Here is a 24,290-nt window from a genome sequence, read left to right as displayed (position 1 = left end):
CTTCGTCATGACCTACCCGATTATATGGGCTGTTTATCTACATGTAAATGCGCTTAAATGCAACAAAAAAAGTAATAATCCCTTATTAAAATTAGATCAGAAAAATCAAATAGGGGATTTAATTGTGGCGAAGACATGCAACAGAAATGTAATAGAGAGAAAGAAATTCAGCTTGCTGTGTGTGACACATTGTGTGAGTGCAAGCTCCTATAACAGCACTGACCCTGTGCTTGCTGCTCTGTGTTCAGAAATGCTGCTAATTGATTGCCTGCAGACAGAAATCGACGTGACTCTGGGTGCGTAGGCACAAAATAAACAAATACAATTCATTTGCATGTAAGTTTCCCAAAGGCTCTTGTAGAAATGAAATAAATAAAACAAAATTTAAAAGCAATACACTACAGATCAGGCTTGTTTTTCTCCACAATACAGTCAGTAAACAATAATCAGTAATTCATGAGCTAGTGCTAATAGAGCAATTAGCAAAATAAGAGTCAAAGGACCACTTTTAAATTGTTTTCTATTATGTTTTGATATAATGTGATTTTGAGAATGTGGTTTATTCAACTGTACATTATTGTATTCAATTATTTTACTCTTTATTTTCTTAGCAGAAGAGATAATCATTAATATGGAAAATAATCATACATTTACATACATTCAATTTATTATTACACAGTCAAAAAAAAAAAAAATGGTGTTATTTAAAATATGTCTGTTTCAGTGTAAGTTCCTGGCTGGCTAGCGTGTAGCACACACTTTCTAGTGTAACTGAACCGTAGTGCTAATGATAATTATTGCATGGTCTCAACTGAAACAGGTGGGAAATAACTGTCTCCCTCTCTTTTTATCTGGTGATTTAGTCAACAATTCTAGAAAAGTTTAAAGTAATTGCTGGGAATTGCTTGTCTCAGAAGTCGGTCAGTGTGCTGCAGAGGAGGTCGAGCCTTCTTTGCTGTGAAGCCCCAGTTCTAACCTCTGAGCTACAGACTCACTCCTGAGGAGATGCCTAATCAGCTAAACACCACTTGTGTAGGTCTCCACTGGCTGCAAACTCTTCAACATAGATAGCAAGATAACAACACATCACCTATAACAATTATTGTTACTGTCTGAGTTGCTGCAAGAGTGGCTCAATATATTATATAATATTTCTATGTATCACTGTTTAAATAAAAGGAACTTAAGCAATAACAAAGAGTCATAAAGATTTTTGCCTTGAGTTACAAATCAGTGAATGAACCTGTGGGTCATATTTTATGTTCTGATTTAAAGGAGGCATGAATTAACATTTTGATATCATTTTCCTGAATCTTTAAGTTGACCCACTCTAGCTAGCTAAGTCCACATCCATTATAAAGTCTCAAATTCTTAAAAAAAGCATAATACCTGAACTGTGATTTCTCAAAAAATATGAAAAAGGTATCTCAAAGCTGAAAAGAACTGATAAAGTGCAGTGACCCATTTAAAGTTGGAAGTTCCTAGCTGAAAGAAGAAAGGGAATGAGTTTAAAGAGCAGTAGGTTCCTTCCACTGACTTACACAAGAAAAGTAAGAAAAAAAAGATCTGAAAATCTGAAAAACATAAAAGTCAAAAGTAAAAGCAATAATGTCCTAAAAGCAAAACTTCTGAATATTTGAACAGAAGTTCAAGCTAAAAGTCTGCACTGTGTGTAGAATATTAAATAATAAAGATCAAGGAGAACATAGGTGTGATTAGTCTTAGTACATAAAACTAATCAAATCAATAATTGATCTGTTTTCCTATGGTGTGTCAGTTGTTAGGCTGATAAATATACATGAATCAATTTGCATGTACTATGTGCACAAATAGCTATTAGTTTATTGGGTTACAGTTTGCATCCGCACAAGTGAACTTATTTTATTCTCTGTTACCATTACATTTAGGTTGAAATCAAAATGTAACATGATGTACTTCTTGGGTGCAACAACACCAATGCAAATAAGTGCATCACTTTGATTAGAGCACTTTCAAGTTTATGGCATATACGATCTAAATCAGTGTAGAAGGTTAGATTGCTGCCATTGCCTTGATCTATATGTAAGTTTGGGTGACCAGTTTGTTTGTCCTTGACAGAGCACTCAGCTTGAGGGTAATATGAGGAGGCATACCTGACATGCCGTCTTCGCAAACTACAGACTTTACAGATTACTTTCAAGCTTTGGTTAGCTCTGTCTCCAAGCTATATCTTAGACATCTGAACCCTCTGTGAACCGATTCCCAAGATCCTCTGGCAAGAACACCCTTGTGTTTTAAAGTCCATTAGCTCAAGATTAAAGTCGACAGAGCCTCTGCAGTTGTGTTGCAATCAGACACTTTTACTTCTTTTACCTGTGGATTCAAGTTAGACAATTCATCTTTTTATACAGTATATATTCAGTATATTGGACCAAAAAAGGTAAGCCCATCCCTAACCCTTACTCCTACTCTGCCTCTGATTGGCTCTGAACGTTTATTCCCTAATGATCTCGCTGCTCATGCCTAAACCTAACCAACCAAACCAACAAAGAACACTAGCCAATCAGAGGCAGAGGGTGGGGCCTTAGTAGAATGCCTGTGGGGAAGAAAATCTAGTGTTACGTGGGTGTTTAGGGGTATGTACCTATGCTCACCAGGAGGTAGCGGTTCACAATGAGAAGGGTACTCATGTGGACAAAAATCTGAAGTGCCAGTACTTAGTACAGGTGAATAATGTATTTATTTCAGTAGGTCTGTATAAGTACTTGAACAAAAGTCAACAAATGAGGCAGTTCCCCTTTCAAAATGACCCTGCCCATTACAAAAATGACTCAACATTTTTCTGATCTGTCACCTCTATTTTAAAAGAATGGTTTTGGTGGAAATGGGCCTATTTGCTTTCTTGTCGAGACTAAGATGAGATCAATACCCTCTCCTATGTTGCTGAAGTAAATATGAGGCTATCGGCAGTTAGCTTAGATAGCATTATTTTATTTATTTTTTTCTAAATATGGTCCCTTCTGGGTCCAACAAAAAAAAGATGGTGACGGCAATAATGCCAAACTTGAGGCTTCAAAACAGTGGTCCAAAAACTGTCTATTATGCAGTATATAAGAATCACAGAAACGATTTGGACATGGTCTGGATAAGATAAGCAATTGCCTTCATGGTTGTAAAAATCAAGTGGTGAGGGTTGGTAGAAGACTGTCAGCTGAATCATGAACCGCCAGTGTGAACTGTAATTATCTCTACCGCAAACTGTAGGAGAAGCACAGAAATGTTTATTCTGTATGTGAGCTCCAAAGTGATTTATCCATCTTGTGTATATTAATGCATTTATGATGGATAGAGTCCCCGGTGTGTACAGTACATGTGCTTTGCTTCATTGCAAATTCAAATCATGCCTGAAGGAAACATACAATTTATCCAATGAAGCTTCGTGTCAGACCTGTGTAGATTAGATAGGTAATTTATATGATAAACATGTAAAAACGATTAAAGCTAATTTATGCCCAATAGTGCACAAATACACACATACATGAACTCCCCCAAGGCGATGGAAGATGTGTATTTGACTGACATTCAAATTAAGGTAATGTTTTCCATGCCAGCTACTCCACGACGCACTTCTGGGAGAGATGTGATGACAGAGAGCGCTGAGAAGATGATGAATGACATCGCTAGCCAGCACCATGCTCCCAAACCACTGAACAATTGCTCACTCAAAGACCTGTGAGCCTGATGCAAGTGGCCAGGTGGAGACAGGTATACATACTGATTCATATGCAGCTAGAAACTGCAGGGGGGTGATGAATTTTATGATAGATTATAATACTCCGAGGTGTTTTGTGTGTACGGCATATGTCTAATTTGTGATAATCTCTTCAGGGACACTGCTACCAGATAAAAAAAAATTGTTTTTGTTAAATTTTTGTGTGGTTTAATTGAGCAATAATCTAAGCAAATTTATGCTGATGGCAATTAATAGCATGAATTGAATGTTGACAAAAACTAAACTGATATAGGTTGGTTAATTTTTAAGACAATTAAGTTTAAGCCAGTCTTAAAAGAAAAAGCATGAGAGCACCCTGATTTACACTCATGAAAACTGTTTGTTTATGTCTTACACCAGGCAGCAAGACTTTGAAAGACAGTCAAGATGGAAAAAGTAAAAACAGTAGTAGTCACCTCATGCATTTGCAGGTTGGTATTGGGGGCCCTTATCTTGACATCCAGGGCAGTATGGGAATTAGCAGTGTAGTTTTTCAAACTGCGACTCTCCTTCAGGTGGGCCTGAAGCTTCTCTCGGCGCCTCCTAAAGAGAAAGAAAAAAAAAGGGTTGATGTACAAGTGGAATTTATTTTAGGAGAGCTTTGATCAGCGTCAGCTGAATTACTGTGAATCCTGTGCAGGTCTGCAGGTTCTCAATACAACTAATCAGTATGTACTATATAGTATCTACTATATATGTATATGATTATTGAATCGTCAAGTGGTGTTGCTGTAATTCTGGCTTTGAGTTGTTAAACTGTGTAAGGATAGAGCATCTGCTGGCCTAAGTACATGAAAAGCCTTTAACCTTCCACATTTGCTTTTACTTAAGAGGCCACATTCATCCTTCTTTCATCACATAAGATATCCAAATAACTTCTAGTAAAACATGTTCTGAGTTCCTCAGTGTCATAATTGTGTTCTGAATTCAACATTCCCACTACGTCCCACCTGAAACACCTCTTTTTTGTTCCAATGAATTCAAAACAGGAGACTTGGGACAGTTGCACCACCGTTGTTTCAGAAAGGAATGACACCAATGTACAATATCACTAATGTGGTGTTTAAGGTCCCGTGGTCCCTAACACCATCACCCTGCCCTGATAGAACATTACAGAACATTCAGGCAGGCCAAAACGAGACTTTACACTCAACCTGTTTCTAAAATATATATGCAGTTCTAAACTGCGAACCATTTTAAGGTCATCTTTTCTTTCCCAGTTCCCTGGCTCCAATAGTGATTCCAATAGTCCTGAAATGTGCAGCTCATTCTAGTTACAGCATTGTATTTCAAACTCAAAAAGCAAGCATAAGGGATAAAGCAATAGAATTGTTCTAATGCAAATCTAAATTAGACACAAGTACGTCCAAACACTTTATTTATAGGCTTTTATCCTGCTTTACTTTTCCAAATATACATAATATCCTGTGTCATTCTTGTAAAGGACACTGGGGAGTATCTATAGGAGTTCTGTTTGAAAAGCAGAAGATAGAAAAAATGAGTGTGTCCTGGGAAAATTGCTTTCTACCAGCCTCAATGCCCTTGAGCACAGAGCAGAAGAAGAAAGTGAGCTATTGACCGAAGGAACTTTCTATTTGTACCTTGCCTTATTTCATCTCTAAGCAGTAATAAAAGAAGACTTAGAACAAACTAGTATTATATTTTATATAATGTATATATATTATATATATATATATATTTTCACTTCTGTTAAGATTTTTTGAGTCTGGACTCCTTATTTCTCAGATGTGATTTGGTTGAATCAGAATGCATTTGTAATATTTATTGCAAAGACACTGAAGGACTGAAGTCATTGACCGGAAAACTAATTAGCTTGACCCTAATCTTGAATGGATGCAGACCTGACTCAAAGCAAGAGGTCTAGAGATAATCATGTTAGAGGAAGTGAAATAATTAGACCTTTGCAGAGCAGAGGGTTGTAATCTGATTTCTGACATTCATCTTAAAGAAGCTGGTCTGGTTTAATTTTCTGTCCAGTGTACATTACATGCTTGTAATTGTCACAAGGTGAGTAACTCAAGTTATTTGCACTAAGCCCTTTTATCATAACTTCATTCTGCTGTGCCAGAGGTATGCTCATTATCATATACAGCCTTTACTGCTCCTGTCTCGATTATCTGCTGAATGACAGCGATGTAATGAAGTGTTTACCAACAGCCTTCTGGTAAGCCCCTATCATCTCCGCCCTACTTTAATTATATATTCTTAGAAGAAGGCGGCGACATTTGGTACACACCACCTTAGGAGAAGCGTTCACTTAATATGAAAGGTCCATTATCTCTTCTAAAGCCCTGACAACGTCTGGTTGTTTATTTGATGCTTTTGAATGTAAAAGGGTATGCTTGCTCTTTATGATAGAAGCATATGCTTTTGCTGTGCAAAAGTGAAATGAGACTTGTTTGAATTATGTCATCAACTGTTTGTAACCAACCTACTTAGAAGCTACAGCTATTATGAATGTGTCTAAGAGACAACACTAATAACATTTTCTATTTAGCAGAAAACTCCATCTCACAGGTCATGTTGGTAAAAAATTGGTCAACACTTTCTATCATAGACTTATCATGCTGTCAGTACTTTAAACAGAGAGAGATCTTTGGTATCTTGACCCCTAAACCAGGGGTGTGCAACCTGCAGCTCTTTAGCCCCTTTCCAGTGGCTCCCTGTGGCTTTGACGAATAATTATATGGAAATGAATCTGTTTTTTGGGGGGTGGATGTGAACCCTAAAGCACAACCTCATTGTTAATGTGTTGGAGGAGAGACAAAAATGAGAAAATGTGTCACTCTCCAAATACATACACACTGCAGGTTGCCCTTTAACGAGCAATGAAGACAGCATGAATTAAAGAATCAATTGTCTTCCATTTGGCTGTGTTTTGTGTGAGTAAACCTTTGACTTTATCTTTATTCAGGTTGCTCAGATTTGCATGAACACCTCCTGATGTATATGCATCTTCTCCATTGAACAAGCTAGTTCCCTGACTCAATTACGGATTTTTTGAAAGCGCCTGTCCATCATGCCTTGATCCGATTATCTTGTTGTCAGGCTGCTCACTCACTCACATTATTATATTACAGAGGGAAGCCTATGGAATTACAGTGCCATCTATCACAGCCTACTCACGGTCCATATACCCTGAATGACACACTGCCGTTACATACCGGATGTTCGACCCATCCTATTGAGAATATAGAATCTCTTTAGGCAAGGCATGCAAAGTTCTTGCAGCCAGGAATGGATGTTGGCCATTCATATGCCAATTAATGTGCACACACAGAGCATGTACTGCAAAAATATGGAGATAGGGAGAGAGGGACAGGAAGGAGAGAGACAGTGCAGAAGCCACAAGAGCTGACCTTTGGGTTATAATGGGCTATGAATATGTGTGTGCACATAATGAGATTTACAAATTGTTGCAAATACTCGGTCTGGGATTTCGTTCAAGATGTTTGATGCCTCAATGTGTTCCTTCGGCCTTCACTAAATTAACAAAATGTCTCCTTGGGCATTTCTTCTCCCCACAGCCAACTGGGCTTATTACCAAATACTGTAACATTTTACTTACTTTAGGATTTTGCCATGAATATTATGGTCAAAGTAAGTTTGAAAGTTTGAAAATCATTGGAGAAACTTTCAGTTCAAATGAAAACTGATGGTTGGGATGAAATTAAATGTCACTGTAGCTAATGTACCTGTCAATATATTCATGAGAAAATTCCATATGTCACATTTGTGCATGGCTGGAAAAATGGAATCCAAGAGCTGGGTGAAAATGCCCAGTTACAGTCCTTGAACTTTATGTGCGTGTATGTGCCTTGCTTGTGTCAAAGTCTATTTGCATACCGATTTGTGTTACCCCTTACCTTAACCTATCCATCCAACCTTAGCCCTAACCCAAACCAGTCCTCTCTGTGACACTAGTCCTATCCATGGACAGGATAGGACAGGAACAAGTATTTAAAGGGGAAACAGACCCTGACCTCAGCCAAGCTGAGAAAACATGTTTATGTTGTTCACTATCTTTATTTATGTGTTGATAGAATTGTATATATAATATTGTTTTGACCTAGTGTTTTATTTGATAGCTTGACAAAGGTAATAAGATTCTAATACAATACACTTTTTTTCAAATTCAGCAAATATTGCCACGCGGTTCGCTAGGTCTGTGTGCGCTGACAAAAAAACATGGAGGTTGCACACATCCCCGGCTAACTCTGTTAGCTTTGCAGCAGCAACTTTAGCATATCATTTCATATCGTATGCCTTAACACTGCTCTGTCTTCTGTGCAACTCAGCTTCAACAGTATCCAGTACGTCTTCTCCAACCTTCACCTACTCCTAAACACTAATAAAAAAAAATGTCGCCTGCCCCCTCAAAATCTCCTCCTTGGGTGGATCAGAACTCAAATTCGTCACATTGTACAAATACCTGGGTATCTGGTTCGACAGTTCTCTCTCCTTTCAACACACTGCTCTCCAAAGGCAAGAATCGGTTTCCTCTATTGTAATAAGGCGTCATTTACCCTCTCTGCTAAGCACACCTGAACTATGGTGACCTAATCTAAAGGTTTGCCTCCAAATCAAAAAAGTACCAGTTCATTTATAAAACTAAAATCATTGGCAAACCCTTCCATATCTCCGATTTCTACTAAGCTTTTTTAACAGAAACCACAATTTGTGTTCTTCTACCTAAAGTCTGTACATCCTTTGGCTGTCACTCTTTCCACTCTGCCGCTCCCAGGGACTGGAACCAGCTGCAAATGTCACTAAAACTGCACACCCTTATTCCATTTATCTTCCGTTTCTGATCACTGCACTTATTTTTAAATCTACTTCTCTTGTTGAGGTCATGTAAATGAGAATTGGTTCCCAATTGACTTATTTGGTTAAATAAAAGTAAAATAAAAATAAATAAATCGAATCATTGTATAAAGAAAAAGAAATAAAAACCTTGGATACTACCATATTTTTGTGCTTCCGTATCACATATCCCACCTTTAAAGTTTTTATTGTTTATATAGAGGAGGATTCCGGTTTATTACAACTAGGGTCTTGGGATTTTTGTTTTTATTGATCATCATTTGTATTGCAACAGATAGACAACATTGGGATCTGGAAAAATGGTGACATAGGTGAAAAAATTAGCATACCTGAAATGTCAGTAGTAACTCATTGTTGCATGCACAGTACAGTTGATCAAAACGTTTACTGTGTTTGTTAGGGGTTTAAAACTGATATGATTGATCACCACATTGCCCTTAGCAATTTACATATGAACTGGGGGTTGTATGTATATCTATATGCATGTTTTTGTGTGTTTATCTTCTCACTTGTTGCGGCAGTAGAGGGCCATACACAGGGTTCCCAGGAGACTGATTGCCATGGCGATGGATGTGATTGACAGCACCTGTCTCTTGTACACCTCTTTGCTCTCTGTAGGGAAACAAAAACAGAGGAAGGAGCCACATTAATGTCTGAACACAATCCTCGGGAATAAAGTCATAGATCACTTACATATCTATCAGCATGTGTGTATGGGAGACCTAGGAGAAGAAAAAGATGGGGGATTTTGTGAATCAGTGCGAGTGTGTATATTTGCCGAGATCCCACAGCCAATATTCACAGAGGTGGAGTTGATACTAAATTAATACTATAGAGTAATCTCATCATAACACAGAATTAAACATGGTTTTGAGGTTTGTAGTTACCAACTTTTAATTTCTAATATTGTTGTTTGCAGCACCCAAACAGCCATTTCAAATCATCAAACAACCAGTTGCAGTGCAACAGCTCTCTGGGGCTGCTTGTATCTGCTTTGCAGATTCTTTCCTGTATAAGTGTAATTACTTTTGTGATAAATAAACTAAATAAAACTGCAATAAAATAACAACTCAAAACCCATTTACAATACACCAACACCTATTTACAATTCTCCAGCAACACCTTCTATTCTTAGTTACCACACAGCCTTTCAGCTCATTTTATCAGCTCTACCACATCAAGTAATGGTCCAATAGACGCCGACTGCTTTTGAAATGGATGCCACATGTAATGGAGCTTGAATACATGGAGACAAGAAGAGTTATGGCATGGACAGACGCCATTAGTGGAGAAAAATGGAAGCTGTCTTGTTTGCTACGAACAAGTAAATCATAGTTGCCTTCAGATACATTAATAGGCGATCAATCAGGTTTTATTTAGCAGGGCTCAGACCTTGGAAAAGCACGAAGATGACACAAGGTGTTGGGTTTTTACATTGAGGTGATTGAGACAAATTTTTTACTGCGGATGGGTTTGAATGGCCACTTTAGTACAAAAAAGATTAAGTTCTTTACAGCTACCTTTTCAGTGCATACGCTCAGAGAATCACTGCTGACAGCTGCAGAATACAACCACAACCTTCTTAGCAACAGAGCAACACCGCTGCAGCCACTGCATCTTGCTCAAGGGCATCCTGACAGCCGGCAATGAGAGAGAGTGTTACTAATTCATGACCACATCAAGATTTTCAAACCTACCTGGGAATTCAAACCAGGGATCTCTCAGCACAAGCTTACTGCTGTAGCCTTTAAGCTACTGATGCCCACACAGATATTGCATAACCAATCATACATGCAGTATGTCATACATAATCCCTGAAATAACTGATGTCATGTCTATTAGTCCATTGTCAGGGCATCCTTTCCTCTCTTCTCTGTCTCTATTTATCTCCCTCCATTGATGTCTCAGTTGTTTGGGGCCAGTGTTGTTTTGATGCTGTTAATCAGCCTGAGTCATCACATTGGCTCATTGGCTATAATTATATCATTAGAGGGAGCTGGGGGCTGTCCTACGGGAGCACACTGAGGTCGGTTGCAGGGAAGGCAGAAAGACAGACAGGCAGAGCAGGAAGGACAGACAGAGAGCAGGATGGGGAAATATAAAAGAGAGACATAAGGAGGAATGATATAGGGAGGTGCAGAGAAAAGGTAAGATGTTGAAGAGATGCAGTGATCTCTCTTTTTCTCTACTGATACAGACTACTGTTATGTTAATTCAGGGTATTGGCTGATACTGAACACTGATCTGATCCTACTTACAATTTTTTGTACACTGGAAGGTCTAACACTGTAACATATACAGTGTGTACACATGCATTTTATATATTCTTATGCTCACATCATGCAGCATATTACATTTTCCTTTAGTAAATTCCTTTCTTAATTTAATAACTGCATATCTCACTAACTCCAGCTATTTATTTTTGAACGTTCATAAAGTTGGGGGACTCACAAAGTAAGAATAAAGAAAAAAAAGGTCACTATTGAAGCATTAGAGGCCAATATATCTCAATTTTAATTGAGTGTGAATTGGTCAAGCCCCAAAAATATTTCCCATAATGCAACCAATAACATTTTTTTATTAGCCAGTTCCTGCCTGATAAATGCCTACACTTTTCAAACTTCACGCCCCAAGTAGTTTTAGACCCCCAAGTCAAGATGACCCCAACCCACCAGGGTTAAAAATCTCAGAGCAACAATATACAACTGTTTAGCATCATGTTCATTTTTGAGCAGAATTAACTTCATCCCTTTACTAGCTTTTTCTAGAACTTTTCAATTCCATTAGAGCATTTCTCAGTCTTCACAGATAACAGAAATAATTTATTTTCTATCATCTGTTGCAGTGTCTGAAATTCTACTTAGGTCACATGAGCACTAGGATTGGGTACCGACCACAGTACTTTTGAAGATCCTGACCGACATCGGTACTACAGAGTAACCCTCAGTTGGTAACAAATTTTGGTACCATCTGGGTGAGAGGGTAAGTTACTATAGAGAGAAATAGAGAGAGCTAGACTAACGTTATATCATCTTTGCAGGTTGTTGAAGTCACAGTGAGTCGGGGGAAACAGACTTTGTAATGCAAAATGCAAAGCTGACCAGGGCAAAACATCCAACCTGGTCAAACACAAAATATACTGAAAAGCTGAAGAGTGTAATATTACAGAGATACCCTAATAGCAAAGTCCCCAACGTTAGCCTGTTAGCACGCCTGCAGCCAGCAGCGAAGTTTAAATCTCTTCACATCTTCAGGTAATTAATTAGTTGGATAACCAGGCTTTTTTTCCTTTTTTTTGAGGTTGGCAAGTGTGCTGATCAACAACACTGATTTATAGCTGTCCATGATTACTGAATTAACATGACTATTATGATTACTATTATATATGTGAGATTTTTTTTGTATGTCTGAAACCATAGTATGAAACCAACGGTATGTGAAATGCATACTATTTATTCTATACATAGTATTTACAGGGGAACTACTAGAGTAAGCAAACACTGCGGTAGTGAGATAATTTTGGATTTAAATTACATTTTGGTTATTATAGAGAGAGTAAAGTACTGAAAAAAGGTAGTGTTGGGAGCTGGTGCCAAATTCCAGGTACATTAGAACCAGAACCACTGATTACTGGTTCTAATGTGAACAGTACCCAACCCTAATGAGCGATCTTTATGACAACTGAGCAAAAAACATCCACTGATGCAACCATGAGAAGCAGTTTAAAGCTCTGGGAAAAGCAAGTGGAGTATTGTGAGCAATGTTTTTACAGGATGAGTGACAAATAAACTGCAAAAAAAGACACCGCTTTTTGTGATTTAATAATAATTTCAACCTAATACAGACAATGAAACAGCACTCAATGGAAATTTTTCATGTCTGCCTGACACCCTATTTGTCTGATAACAGTATCAGCAGTGATAATGACTCAGTCTATCAGAGGAGACTGACGTTTCAAGAAAAATGACAGCATCAGTTGTTTCAGCAAACGCCCAATAATAATTATGTTACATCTTCCAAGTCCTCTTGAGGAGACTGCAGTGTGCTACTACTTACCTATTGACAGTCAATGTGACTTTTAACCTTGACCTGAAAATGTTCATAACCTTAAGTATGCATTTTAATCCAAACCACAAAGCTGTTCTAGTGCCTAAACCTTGCCAAACCTTAACCATAGTCAGATCAGAAAAATGTTTTATTTAACAGTTTTAAAGTTTTTTTGGAAGGCTTTGACAAATGATGCATACTGCCGATAGGGATGCCTCTGTGTGGCTGTGGAGGACAATCACAGACAATGAATTTTGTTATTTAATTTGGCAGGTTTGTATCAGAGTGGTGCTCTAGTTTAGGGGGGAAGGTGATGAGAAATAGGTTGGAGGAGAGTAGAAATAGAAAGTTTCCATCCACATTTTCTTTAAGTGCAATTTTGATTTATGCCAGAAAAGAAAAAACCATAAAAACACTTCTCAAAAGTGTTTTTATGGTTGGCTGAGGTGGAAAAGATGCTACCTTGACACTATGAACAAAAGGTGGCGGAAATGGACCAAAAAGATGGAAGACAGGGACAAAAATTGAAACTGTAACTTGGGATGACTTCACCCTGCCCTGTCTGCAATACTAATCTGAATGAGATTTTACATTGGTATACAAATATATGTGTAAGTTCAAAACACAGACACATAAAAAGAAGTTTATAATACTAAAGTTAGAGGGGAAAAGTTCAATATATCACACACAATCAAACTTACATGTTATGCATGCAGCATGCTTGGTGTGAGGACAATCATAAATATGTTGCTAAGGTCAAGAAGTACTTCAACTTCCCTCCTACCCTCCTACGTCCTTGTTTGGACACACCTACTGTATGCACAAACACACTCTCTTGATGTGAATAAATCATACGGCTCGAGAGAGGAAAAGCATGTTCATGTTCCATCTGTGGGGCCGTGAGGTCACATCTTCTATTTATTTCCACTTCAAGTGTTCTGCCCTGCAGAGCCCTGCTGGTTGCTTATTTACAGCTACATAATAGAAGAAATATGATTAATATTTTACACTAAAGGTGGTAGCAGCAACGCTATTGAGGTGCTGCTGTGACCTTTTTGTACATATACATTCAGAATGTGTTTACAGCAGCGATTGTATCCATACAGGTGAGGTGGGAAGAAAGAGAGTGATCAATAAGTGATGATCTAAGTGGTAAAATATCTTGCCTTATATACAACAGAGATTAACATTTTTAGCCTTCATTACCTGTAATATGCTATTTATATTATGTTTTGCATTTTTTTATATTGTTAACAACGACAAAGATGTGTAAGTGTATTTCTCTGGGTTAGAACATTGTTGGAAACATCTGGGATAATTACAACTATTTTGTTGAGTACACAACTCAACAAAATATATTACATAGGTCTAGTGTTTATTGACATTTCAACATGTAATGTAACATATAACATCTTTAAGTAATGAAGCATCTCTTAAAATATCTGTTTCCTGGTGTCAAACCCATTCAGTGTGAATGGAAATTCTTCTCAAAAAAACATTATCGACCTTGCCGGTCGCCATTTTTAGGAACTACTTTGACGAGAACTGTATTGAAATGTTGGTAGAGCTCTCAGAGAAAGGTTACCACTAAAAAAAGAAAATGCTTTATGTGATTTTGGGTGAACTTAACCTTTAAACTATTATCCAATTTTCCCAACATCTAATTTTTCAGAAGGAGGTTAATTCTGGACTATAATTATAAAGTTATATATTACCATATTATATAATTACAGGAAACAGCAGCTCTATATAATCATGAAAACGGGAAACACTTGTGCCATCAAGCACACAAAGACCAAAAATACATTTGCAACAATTAAAGCACAGTCAAATGGTTGGCAACTGCACAGACACTCACACACAGACATAAACAGAAGTAGCTAAAGTCTGGCGACAGGCTGGGGTAGCATTTTGACAGCATGTCTCTCAGGCATACTGACTCTGAACCCTGGTGAGAGGGCTTCAGTCTGCATGGTGGGGGTTCATGACATATAAACAGAAACAAAGGACACAAAAATGCACTGGCAGTGGTCCAACACATTGCTTTCATTCATCATTTTAAGATTTTTATGCATCAGAGTTTGTGATCTCCATCCCTTTAGTTTGGACTCACATTCTGACATTGTTTCATTAGGCTTGACTGACTAAGCTCTCTTGTGCATCAAATTAGTTTTTATATTCCATCTAGGCTGTATTAAGATCAGGGGTGGAAGTAACTAATTACAACTACTCACGTTACTGTAACTAAGTCCATTTTTTTTGGGTACTTTGCTACTTTTAAAAGCATATAGCATAACTTGCTATTGTTCATATGACTATAAACAGACCCAATTTTGTATGCTGGTATTAAAAACAAAAAGCTGTGGCAGGCACAGGTTTGGAGAGGTGACCACACTGTCCAAAACGTTATACAACTGTATACTTGGGGAGTTTAAGTAGTATAGTGTGTGGTAGAGTAATTTAGGGATTGAACATTTGGAAAAACAGAAACCAAACTGAGACAGATTAGGGACCTGCCTGGCTGATTGTTTGCAGTGCATTGGGAGAAATTTATACTAACTACATGTGTTTAACGCAGGTTAAGAAAGCAATTTCTGTTTTATCTGTACATTTGTTTAGAAACTAAGTTCCTTAGTTTGATCCATTCATACCTTCAATCATTTATCAGAAAAATGTGCTTTCTTGAAGTAGACATTTTCCACATGGATCTTTCAATTGTATGCCTGCTACTGATAATGCATTAAACACCAACGGTTATAAAGCAATTAATACTGAGAAGAATACAGTGTATTTGAGTAATATTTCAGTAATGTAACAGTACCTAAGTACAGGTTTTCAGTATCCTAGGATATGTGATATCTTACCTTAATTTAAAACGCAGGCAGTGCCAGGTTTGTGAGTCATTCAAGAATTTTCTACCTAATGTTTCGGACATATGGACGAGTCAGCCTGCTGGCACACACGAACACTGTCAAGGTCTGTTGCAGATATTGTGTTAAAGTTTATTAAATTGTGTTGCATTTGTGAAATTATAATTTAAACAGTGGCCTCCAGTTTGAGGGCAGGAAATTTTAATCTATAGTGGCAGGACATTGGAATCAGTTCCAAGTTGACATAGTGGCAGAATTCTGATGAATGATGGTAAAGGACTCAAAAGGTCAGTTTTGGCTGACTGCTACACAAACAATCACAGTACCATATAAGCTACTGATAGTTAGAACCTTAATCACAAAGCATAGCGTTATTTAAAATCAATAAAGTCTCAAGTTCTGTTAAGACTTTCAGCCTCCAGACATCAACCGGGAGCAGAGCTCAGTGCTGATTGGGAATAAAACCCACAGAAAAACACAGGAGTAAAAAGGAAGTCAGAAATTTAATTTCCACAAGTTTAAGGATGGATATTTACATGGGCAAGTCATCAGTCATTCAGCAATCATTATGTCTAAGCATGCTGACATGTTAAGGCAGGAAGCCTTCTTGACAAACTTGTAATTAGTAACCTGCAGCCCAAATAAGAAACAGTTTCAGGCCTGGTGCTTGGGGACATAGAAAGTGTCCAGTGGTATTGATTGAAAGGCACATCATGCAGACCTATATTATTTATTGATTCATATTATTCTAGTATTATATCTAGTATTCAATACCTCATCATATTGCCTTACACTCAATACTGATTTATCAAGCTTTATCTTTTTTCCCCTACCTAATTGCATTTAGACTGTACTGTACTCAAGAGTGAGTTTATGGTTTGTTTTTCTTTTACAGTTTACTTTAGGTTTAAGGATGACTGTCATTTGCACATTGTCAGGACAATTCATGTATTGTCCTAATTGCTAACTGTGCCACAGCTGGATTTGAAAATGCCAAGACTGAGCTTGGGGTGCTGCGTATATCACGCCTCTCTGTCTGTGCCGAGAGCAGCTGAGATTGACAGGGATGGATAAATGAAAGGAATGACATAACAAGTGTGAGGAAAGATCAGAGGACGCAGACAGAGAGGGATGGGATTCTCCAGTGATTGTCTCATAGCCCTGAGCATTAGACTTTTCATGTGCCACGCAGACTGCTGATGGAGGATAAAACCTTTATTTATGCAGGTCTGCTGTGCTAGAGTAAGCATGCTCTTTTGGCTGGTCATGGTCCTTTCCTCTATTACTTGGATGGCTTTATTCTCCCATTTACATACTGACTATATGGGCTATTGTTTCAGCTGGTAGATCTCTCTTTCTTTCTCACAGTGCTGCTGCTCTGCTGGCATCAGAATGAAAGACCACATCACCCCTGTGCTGACTTATCTTTACTAGCTTCAAGCTTGGGATGTAAAATACAGTTTGTTTGTATGCCACATCTATGACCCCTTGAATGTCCTCCAGGTTTCTGGTCATCTGAGGTAATCTGAACCAAAGCTGTTGAAAACACAAGGGGTTTCAAGCCATTGCTGTTGTGGCTACTGGACTGTGCAACAACCTCCTTTTTACTGTAATATTAGGACTGAGGATTCAAAGGCAATATTTATTTTTTAGGGTTTTGGACATGCAGACTTGCCTTATTATGTATCAGTGTGTGCCTGTGATATGTGCCCTTACACATCTGAATTTTAACCTTGCCATGAAAGTTGTACAGCACTAGTGCATTTATCCTTGGTTGTGCTTCATGTGCTTTATAAGTAATGCAACCTGACTTTTTAGATAATGTATGCTTAATGAGCTACTAAATCCCAAAACCTATGTATGCGGGTATTTAGTATCTAGGTATCTAGTATTGTTGATCAATTCAGTACAAAGTATTTTAATTATACATATTTTGCTATAAACATGCACAGTGCACAGAGAAATCACCTCTCTCTGGGTGAAATCCAGCTATTGCAATTGAATTTCGCAATCAACGCAGGTACCACAGAGAAACTTTCAGAAACAGCCATGAATGTGCTTCTAGTGACTGTCAAAGCTCCACTATCTGTGTTTCCAGCATGGAAACAGAGAGTCTGACAGCAGCTGCTCATTGTCGGTTAGCTTGGTTAGCTCTGACTGCTGGCAGTTGTACTCCTGCTACTCTGAGAGATAGTCAGTCTGTCACTGGTCAATGTTACCTCCTGCATCACCCACTTCATTTCTACATTTGCTGGGAGGGAGGTAGCCAGTAGAATTTAGGGGTTTAGTTACACTTTAGATTGGGACAATTCTCCGGAGATGGTGAAGCAATTTCTTCAAAATCTGCTGTCCCTGCTATGGCAATCTAACACACTGCAACCAAGTTAAAACAATGAATTTCATAACTCTGATTTGACAAAAAACAATAGGAATGTTAAACTCTTCTTAGATTTGATTAAAAAAATCATCATGTTTAAGACCTCTAGATCTAAATAATTCTAGTATCATACACACTATTATTATTCTTTTTTTGGCAGTTTGCTTAATTGACAGTGAATGTAGGGAAATACAGGAAAGCCAACGGAGAGAGCGAGGGGATGACATGTAGCAAATGGCCTAGGGCTGGACTTGAATACGGGCTGCTGTGGTAAAGTTTTGAGATGTGGTCCGAGCTCTACCCGGTGAGCTACTGGGGTGACACCATACACCTGTTATTCTACATCTGTGTACACAGAAAGTTCTACATTTCATGTTTCTGGCAGCAGCATTACCAGTTTATTTGAAAAGAAAAAAGCTCCACCTCCAGGAATTCAAAACTCATTCACAGGAAATCTCACAAAAATAAAACAATAGAAATTGTGTTGCTGTTTGATTGAGAGGTGATCTGTGGGAAGACACCAGGGTAATTGCCACTTCCCACTGTGCGTTACATTTGTCTGTCTTCCCTCCTGTTACTCATCTCTTTTCTGTTCTTTGACATTGAGCAGCACAGACCTAATATTTTGCAGTCATGATGCATTTCAGCCCCTAAGTTGTCAAAGTCGAGCAGAGAGAAATGAAAACTTTCTCTACCTTGCTTCCACATGTAAAAGACAACAGAATGACACAAATGTCACTTACTGCTATCATTGCTATCAGAGTTTATGTAAAACACAAACACAAATGTGTCCACCAAGCTCCATTCATCGTTGCTCTAGTTTGCCAAACAACTTCTTTCCAGCACAAACCCGCCTTAAACCCTCCGGAGGGAAATTGAAAATCAACATGACTTAAAATCCATCCCACCCCAAAAAATAGCTGCCTGTAATACTTTCCTCTAACATTGATTTACAACCAGGTGAAACATCTTCCAGTCAGAGCTCGGTGATCTCTGATGGAAAGGAAATATTGATGTCCACATGAGTGACTGACTAGATAGAGTGAAAATGTCTCGCCTTTTTGCCAAGCAATATGAAAAATGTATAAAGAGGAAGCCGATCCAAGAATTCTTGAATATATTCTCTGTTTCATTAAGCCTTGGGTGGGTGGCGTCCTGGGTGGAGAGATATCAACCTTCAGACACTTCATTTCTAATTTTAACCTCAGATACTGACTCTGTTGGAAGGGGCAGTTCATCTGCTATAAATCATGCATGGGGCTATGGGGAAAATAACTAGTATGGGATAAGAATTATTAGTATTTTGTTTCAACCCAAAATCAAAACAGTGTGTGCTGTCTTACTATCTATTATACAGTCGGTATTAAGTACACCTGTACATTCTATTGCAATCCAATAGAAATATTATACCATTTATTTGTTTTTATCAGTACAACCTCAGCTAAATCAAGTGCATTAAAATACCTATTTAATGTAGAGGTCTGAATTAAATAAAGCTGTTTATATGGCATATTTCAAAGGATAATTCCAGTCATTTATCAGGTATAACATTGTATTCACCAAAGTCATTTCTAGATCTGGGAACACAGTGACATTGATTGAAGTCTGACTGGGAGAGAAACATAAGAAATCACAAGATCAGACAGGTTGTAAACAAGACAGAAGCTTAGACAGATTATCTGAAGAAACAGAGCACTACACTGGTTCAGAAGGAAAACCAAAGTGTTTGCATTAGGTGTGATAACAGCTTTATTCATGCTGTACCATCAGTTGCTCATTTATTAGTTGATTGGCAACCAGCTGACTACAGTTCATGCAGACATAGACAGTGGACTTCACTGCTGACTACGCCAGTGACATTTGCCCCACCAAAACCCCAACCTCTTCCTTAAGCGTCAAGCTTCTGGTTTTGTTGACTTTGACTGTTGACATGTATATGCTTATTAAACATGGATTAGTTTTGCCAGCAGAGTTCTTGTTGCGGCCCTGATCCTTTGAGAGCTCCCTCAACGAGGCGAACCTTATCTGCCAAATCTGGTCAGATCCTTGACGTGAGGGTCTTTGACTGAAATAATATCAGTCTGTGGATGACAAGGGTTCTCCCAAATAACCACATGGCATCAGTTCCAGTGGTTCTCAAAATTGTTCTGGCAACACCCAAGTGGTTGATAGGGGAACCAAAACTAATGAAAAAGGATGCATTTTAGTTCAATAAAAGACTCTATGCCTCACCTGCAATGCGCCACAGTTTGAGAAGCACTGTTATAAACAGAAATAGAGAGAGAGGCTTGTGGGATATTTTTAAAAATCCACACTACATTTAGGCCTCACAATGAATGCTAGTATTTTTTCACAAGTAACGCACTGTAGAGTATGTATTAACGGAATTGTACTAATAACAAAAATCCCTAATAGACGAGTTTCAGTGGATTAGTATGTAAGGCTCATACTTTTTTTTCACAGGACAAACAGCTTTCAAAGCCACAGACATTGACAAACCAGGTTTGAGTGTGGGAGGTGCTTATCTATCTGTGCACTGCTTAGCACAATGCTGGGGAAGACATTGGCAGGACTAGAGATGTTAGCTAGGCAAAGAAAATGTGGCAGCCTGAACAATGTTGCCGAGGCATAAAACCTCTCACTGAATATAAATGGGAAAACCTGCAAGATAGCTCTGTGGAACAGATCATCTGTCACTGCCAAGTTTGCATAGTCTCAGCAAGTTTCCTGAAAAAAAGCTTTTGTTCGTTTCACAGCAAATGCAGCGGTCGTGCAGCAGAAAAAGAAACGTGGCACTGCTTGTTCCTGTGAAATTTTACTTTTGAGATTGTAGAGGCAGTAATGTCAAACCTGGGGGAGGCCATTTTTCCAGATGATCCATTGTTTTTCCGATGCGTGTGGAAATGGCCCAAATTATAACAACTGAGAGATTGAGGGGTTCTAGTTAACAACAAGCTTGCATGTCGTTAACTAGCGCTCCTCAGCTGTGATACCCGACACAGAGCCTGCGAGGAGAGCCAAGAACAGGAGAGAGGAGCTTGGCAACGATGAGGAGGAGCCGCTGGCATCCACCCTGCACAGCCTTGCAGGAATGTGTATGGGAAACACACAAACCTTCAACACACAATCATTGGATGAATCTCATCTAATTCACATAAGTAAAAACTAAGGACTTCAGAAACACACTTTTGAACATGTGCCATTCATGCGCACACATACACACATACTAATGAGGAGTGCATTTGGTTACAGTGCCAACATCATAAAAACTCCCTCACTGTACCCTGCCTGCCTCTTTTCTCACTGTTTCCAAGGAGACTGCAGCACATTGGTATTCTAAAGGGACACTTCATAAGCAATTGTGAGAGAAGGCAAGAGAGAGAGTGAGCAGGAGAGAGAAAGAAAGCATAAAGATAGAATGGTGCAAGGAGTAAATACATACAGACAGGGGGCAAATTAAAGGAAAAACCTGAGAATGAGTGGAGAAACAAATTCAGATGCTTCCATGCATATGGTTTGAGTATGAACATTTTTAAAATATACAGCAAATCTCCAGATCACAACCCAGTTGAACACCTAGGAAAGATGGTGGACCAACATTTAAGATAATTCATTTATTTGACAGGGATGATACATAGAGGCATTGTTACATTTAAAAAAATGCAACCAGTGCAATGTATATACTGCTAATTTGCAGTCCTTGTCTTTTAAAGGCTTTTAAAGGTCCAGTGTGAAACATTTAGGAGGATCTATTGGCAGAAATGGAATATAATATTAATAGGTAGGTTTTCATTAGATATAATATATAAATATAATTACCTAAAAAATAGGAATCGTTTTGTTTTTGTTACCTTAGAACAGTTTCATTCTGGGGCCTCCTTTCTATCACTGAGTAAACTGATGACCCCTGACTGACTGACATATTTTATGGATTTTCCATATTATATTCATGGAGTCTGCCATGTTGAACTGCTGTGTTTATGAAGCTCTAGCAAAAGTTCAGTCAGGAAGACATAAGGCACATAGGCTCTTGAATAGGCTCTTCATCTTGCATTCACTCCTCTCACGCATAATTTCCTTGCTGGCATCATTTGGGGCTGTCAATGGTAATATCAGCTTGTCACATCTAACCTATCATCTTGCAGCTTTCTTTTTAGATATAATTCTCTCTCTGCTTTCAGTTCATTCATGCTGCTGTTATGCACACTCGTCCACCTCCCCAACAGCCCCCAGTCTTTGGAGCCACCACCACCAGATCCTGGACACCCTGGAGGGATTTATCTTGCGGATGATCAGGGCAGATGCCCCTGGTTGCAACCTGCAGTTCAAGTTCACCGCTAGGTGCCAGTAAATCTTACACACTGATCCTTTAAGGGATAAAACACACAATAAAACACTAACACAAACATAGAGACAAACAATAAAATAAATATAGACAGTAACTGAAACAACAATGACTGAAAACAATTATTGGAGGAATGGTGGTCATCCCCCCAATAGCGTTCTACGAACTTGGCAAAGGGCATTGAGGCTGTTCTGGTAGCTCCTCCATACCACGACACTTCATGTTGCTTTTTGCTTTAATTTGTCACCCATATGTATGTGTAGAGAGAAAAAAAGACACTATGTTGTATGTTATGTTGGTTGTGAATATGTTCATTCATACAGACACCATTTATCTTCACCACAGTTTTGTTGTTTCCATGGCAAATGACATAATTATGCTATATGTGATTAGACCCATTCACATCCATGGGTGTCATGAAAGATGCATGTGCTGTATGTTAGTAATCACAGCGAAATGTTGATCCAGTATGAAGCCCTGTGATGTTAACAGTCATGACTCATGCAGATGCAAGACAAGAAAAGCTTCCTTACCCATAAACTCGATGCCCAAGTGATCTGTTGTTTCAGGCAGCAGGGAGGAAAGAGGGAGGCAGGGGGGAGGGGAGAGAGATAGAGAGAGAGGGAAAGAAAATAAAGTTATTATTAAGAATAGTGTGCGTTAGCATTGTGTCACAGCATATAGCCAGATCATTACTGACTTGTTGTTCTTTCTTGTAAGCTGCTGTATTGCTGTTTTATCCATTGTCACACGGAGTCAGAGGGCACATGCCAGTAATGTTACAAGACATGACACAAACACACGCTTGTCCTACTGTATTTGTGAGGACCCTCTGTGATGATAATGCATTCCCTAACCATGACCACTGAACACTTATTTCTCAGCTTCTCGCTCTGAGCGATGGAGTTGTTTCCCATGAGAGGTTTTATAAAGTTGATGTCACGTTCTCCCATGAAAAAATCAAGAACTGGCAATATTTGAAGCAAAATCTGATGAGGTGAGGTTGTTGGCTCACATTGTCAGGCCTCTGTCAGTCACATCTGATCAAATCACACCCTCACAGTCCTGTTGGATCACATTTACTGAGGTTTTAAGCGAGAAACTTTCAGTACATAATAACTGAGACTTGTGATAAACAGTGAAGAAAAGTGGCAAAATCGGTGCCTCTTTTTAATTCCACACCTTCTTCCCTCTTTTCAAAACCTTGTGGCTACATTACACAAAATGCAAGTCAACAGCTGACAGCTGGGTCACAGAATCGGGTGTGTATACGCGTACTCACAAACGAACACAAAAAACTGAAGAGACAACAAATAAGCTATGTGTGCATTCTGCTGTGTAAAACAGATTAGGGAAACAAGAGGTCGGAGGTAATTTTGGTTCCAGAAACGGCTCATATTTTGACACCACAATTACATTTTTGATGCAATTTTCCAGTTGAGCATATAGAGACTAAAGTTGTTTTATTCTACTGTTCAGACTATATTTTATTTGTAAACTTTAAAAATACAGAATGAGTGAAATTTCTTATTTCATGTGGCTTTAATGTACATAAAAACAAAAACATTGAATTAGTGCAGCTATGAAGAGCTGCGGTTTAAAACATGATCAGTGGTACAGTGACTCGGATTACAGGCATTCCCTGGGCTCTATAGGACTGGAAATATCCCTCTCACTGAAGATAATCTAGAGGAAGTGCCGTCTGTGGTGTCACCACTGGCTTTTACCACACTGACGGTGACTTTATCTCCTGAGTGGCCCTGCCCTACATCTTTGAGTGGGTGAGCTGGTCTTTTTAATGCGAAAAGCTCTGTCCAATCTGCCCCCAATCTTTTCGGGCAGTGTTAGCACGGATGTAAGCGGATCATTTTTCACTTTACCAATGACCCAGAGACCTCTCTCCACTGCCTTCTTGATTTCTTCCTTCAAAAATGCCTGTGATGTGGGACAGGAGAAGATGAAGAAGATAACCACTACTCTCACATGAAAGCGTTTCGGAAAAAAAAAAAAATCTACATTCAGTTTTTTGTCAACCACACAGTTTCACCATAATCC

At 38.6% G+C, this 24,290-nt stretch overlaps 1 protein-coding gene across 1 annotated transcript in view; it reads right to left on the bottom strand.

Annotated features, from left to right (window-relative positions):
* LOC127352182 (pro-neuregulin-3, membrane-bound isoform) overlaps positions 1 to 24,290 on the bottom strand; it is a 354,121-nt gene that overhangs the window by 17,490 nt on the left and 312,341 nt on the right. Inside the window, exons 4-6 of the mRNA XM_051380369.1 lie at positions 22,769 to 22,792; positions 9,106 to 9,208; positions 4,168 to 4,294 (exon numbers count right to left, since the gene is read on the bottom strand). Of these exons, the coding sequence (XP_051236329.1) occupies positions 4,168 to 4,294; positions 9,106 to 9,208; positions 22,769 to 22,792 (254 nt within the window). The remainder of the gene's footprint in view (positions 1 to 4,167; positions 4,295 to 9,105; positions 9,209 to 22,768; positions 22,793 to 24,290) is intronic.

Source organism: Dicentrarchus labrax, unplaced genomic scaffold, assembly GCF_905237075.1.
Source record: "Dicentrarchus labrax unplaced genomic scaffold, dlabrax2021, whole genome shotgun sequence".
Classification (NCBI taxonomy): Eukaryota; Metazoa; Chordata; class Actinopteri; family Moronidae; genus Dicentrarchus; species Dicentrarchus labrax.
Note: the sequence above shows the minus strand (reverse complement) of the source record. Positions and strands in the feature narration are given on the sequence as shown.